Raw genomic sequence first — 2615 nt, 5'->3', positions numbered from 1 at the left:
CCACGGCCCGACCCGCTGGGCACTGTGGGCTGAGGTTAGGATCTTGGTCGCTATGGGGGGCAGTGGGGAGCCCCCCGAGGGTTTGGAGCAGGAAGGGGAACATCAGACTTCTTTGGACAAAGATCCCTTTGGCTGCCTGAAGAGGGGAGGGTGGGAGGGAGGGAGTGTGAAGATGGGGGCGCCAGGGAGGAGGCAGCTGCAACTTGGGAGCGGGGGCAAAGGACTGAGGGCTGGATCTAGAGACTGAAGATCCAAGGACCTCCCAACCCCGCCATGTCTCAGTTCTGGAAGTCCCCCTCTCCTGTTTGTCCTCCTGAGTTTGACGGATTGAAGCCCCATGATGGGGTGGACCTGTGCCTTTTCCAGGGGACATGCATGACACCCCTCCCCCCCAACGGTAAGCACTTGGCTCGTTTCTTTCACCTTCTTCCTGGAACAAGTACATTCACTCCCACAGCTGACGTCACACCTTACCCCTGATGGTATAGGGTCTTGTGTCTCCAGCCCAGCGTTTAGATGCCTTCTGGGTGTCCCCAGGCAGAGTCATCTCTCTGGGCTCCCCCAGCTCCTACCTACAATGTCCCTCCTATCGCTCAGCGTCCGTCTGGTGCCTGTTGACTATCTACTGAATGCCTGGCACAATTTGGGGCATCGAGGACCCAGGAGTGAACAAAGCAGAAGCAGGTTTCCATTTCCTTCCTGCCTCATGGAGCTGACAGGCCAGGAGGATAGAGGGACAGTGAACATGTAACAAGTCATCAAGATAATCTCACGGGATGGCAAGTGCTGAGAGGACGGAAGTTGTAGAGGCAGGGGAGAGAGAGGGACCAGAGGTGCTTTTAAAACGAGGCCAGGAAGCACCCTCGGAGGAAATCAGTTTTGTGCTGACTTTAAAGAAGTGGCTGATACTTGGGAGGAGCATTCCGGGCCGAGGGCACAGCCAATGCAAAGGCCCTGAGGCAGGATGGAGACTGGCTGGTTCTGAGGAACAGTGAAGAGGCGGGTGTGGCAAACGGGCAGCGCGAGCAAAAGGAGCTGGCTGGTCCCCGCAGGACCTTTATGACCCTTAAGGAGCCTGGCTTTTGTCCTAAATGATATGGGGATGGTTTTCAGCAGGGGGAGGCAAGATGTCCTTTGGCTGCTTGGCGGAGGGTGAAAGCCCAGAAGAGGCGGTGCAGGGGCGCGGGATGGTGACCTGGAGCAGGGTGGTGGCTGCTGAGACGGAGAAGCGAGGGCGGGGCCTGGGGCATCTTCGTACAAAATCACATTTGAGGAAATGGGTACGGCTGTGAGCCAGGCCTGTGCCCGCCACCCTCTCTCCCGCTGTAGACCCTGCCGCCTCGGGGAGGGCCATGAAGGTACTGCTCCTCACCGGGCTGGGAGCCCTGTTCTTCTCGTACTATTGGGATGACAACTTCGACCCTGGTGAGTCCCTGGGGGCAGGGGGGCGGGGGGGAGGAATCGGGCCAGCTGCCGGTGCACCCCCAGGGTTGACCACCCTGCACCCTGCCAGCCAGCCTCCAGGGAGCCCGCGTGCTACTGACGGGGGCCAGTGCGGGGGTCGGGGAGGAGCTGGCGTATCACTACGCCCGCCTGGGCTCGCACCTGGTGCTCACTGCCCACACGGAGGCCTTCCTGCAAAAGGTGAGACATCCCATTTCCAGTTTGATGGTGGGGTGGGAGTGGGTGGGAGGCGGGGCCCCGGCTTCTGGAAATCCTTGCAAAGACCCAGGCTTCCTGTGTGACCTGAAGCAAGGTGCTTAACCTCTGTGCCTCAGTTTCCTCGTTTGCAAACCGGAGACCATAAAAGTACCTTCTCACGGGTTATGGTGTCGGGTTGATACAGTAAAACGGCGGGTGTAAAACAGGGAGGGGTCCTCGAGAAATGGGAGTATGGGTAGTGTCCAAAACATGTGCTGAATAATGGGAATAATGTTGGATGTTGAAGTTCAAAGCAGGGGAGGGGGGCTTTAGCCTGGGGGCCCCAGTGGCCTAGCAGGGGGCGGGGGGCCGGCTGGGGTGGACGGGCCCACGGGCAGCTCTGGCCCCCCCCAGGTGGTAGGGAACTGCCGGAAGCTGGGCGCTCCCAAGGTCTTCTACATCGCTGCGGACATGGCCTCCCCTGAGGTGCCCGAGCGCGTGGTGCAGTTTGCGCTGGACAAGCTGGGTGAGGGGCGGGGCCTTCGGGGCAGAACCCGAATGGGGTGGGGCCGTGGTAGCCGGTGGGCGGAGGTTTACGGGGTCCGGGGCGTGACTAGCGCTGGAACTCCGGACCCGGCCTAATTGGATCCGGGACGAAGCCTTGGCAGGATCCAGGGAGTCTCTTTGCTATTGGGCGGGGCGCTACCCGGGGCAGAATTCATTGGGTCAGCGCTCTGGCGGAGGCTTCGCTAGTTCAAGGTGGCGGCGCTAGGGGCGGGGTCTCTTCGGGCCCAGGGGCGGAGCCTCAAGGACTCGCTCCTTGCTGATGGGCCTCTCCGGGCCAGGAGGGCTGGACTACCTGGTGCTGAACCACCTCGGCGCCACCCCGGCAGGCAGGCGGTCCGGGAGCGTCCAGGCTACACGGCGGCTCATGCAGGTGCTCCGCCCCTCTGCTGCCCGCCCCCCGCCCCTCC

At 61.6% G+C, this 2615-nt stretch overlaps 1 protein-coding gene across 1 annotated transcript in view; it reads left to right on the top strand.

Moving 5' to 3' along the window:
- Nucleotides 1-2615, top strand: part of HSD11B1L (hydroxysteroid 11-beta dehydrogenase 1 like) — a 5445-nt gene that overhangs the window by 1256 nt on the left and 1574 nt on the right. Inside the window, exons 3-7 of the mRNA XM_077779637.1 lie at nucleotides 283-397; nucleotides 1330-1425; nucleotides 1514-1644; nucleotides 2056-2167; nucleotides 2487-2578. Coding sequence (XP_077635763.1) covers nucleotides 376-397; nucleotides 1330-1425; nucleotides 1514-1644; nucleotides 2056-2167; nucleotides 2487-2578 — 453 coding nt within the window. The 5' untranslated portion in view covers nucleotides 283-375. The remainder of the gene's footprint in view (nucleotides 1-282; nucleotides 398-1329; nucleotides 1426-1513; nucleotides 1645-2055; nucleotides 2168-2486; nucleotides 2579-2615) is intronic.

The sequence above is a fragment of the Crocuta crocuta genome, unplaced genomic scaffold, assembly GCF_008692635.1.
Source record: "Crocuta crocuta isolate KB4526 unplaced genomic scaffold, BGI_CrCroc_1.0 scaffold110, whole genome shotgun sequence".
Taxonomy (NCBI): Eukaryota; Metazoa; Chordata; class Mammalia; order Carnivora; family Hyaenidae; genus Crocuta; species Crocuta crocuta.
Note: the sequence above shows the minus strand (reverse complement) of the source record. Positions and strands in the feature narration are given on the sequence as shown.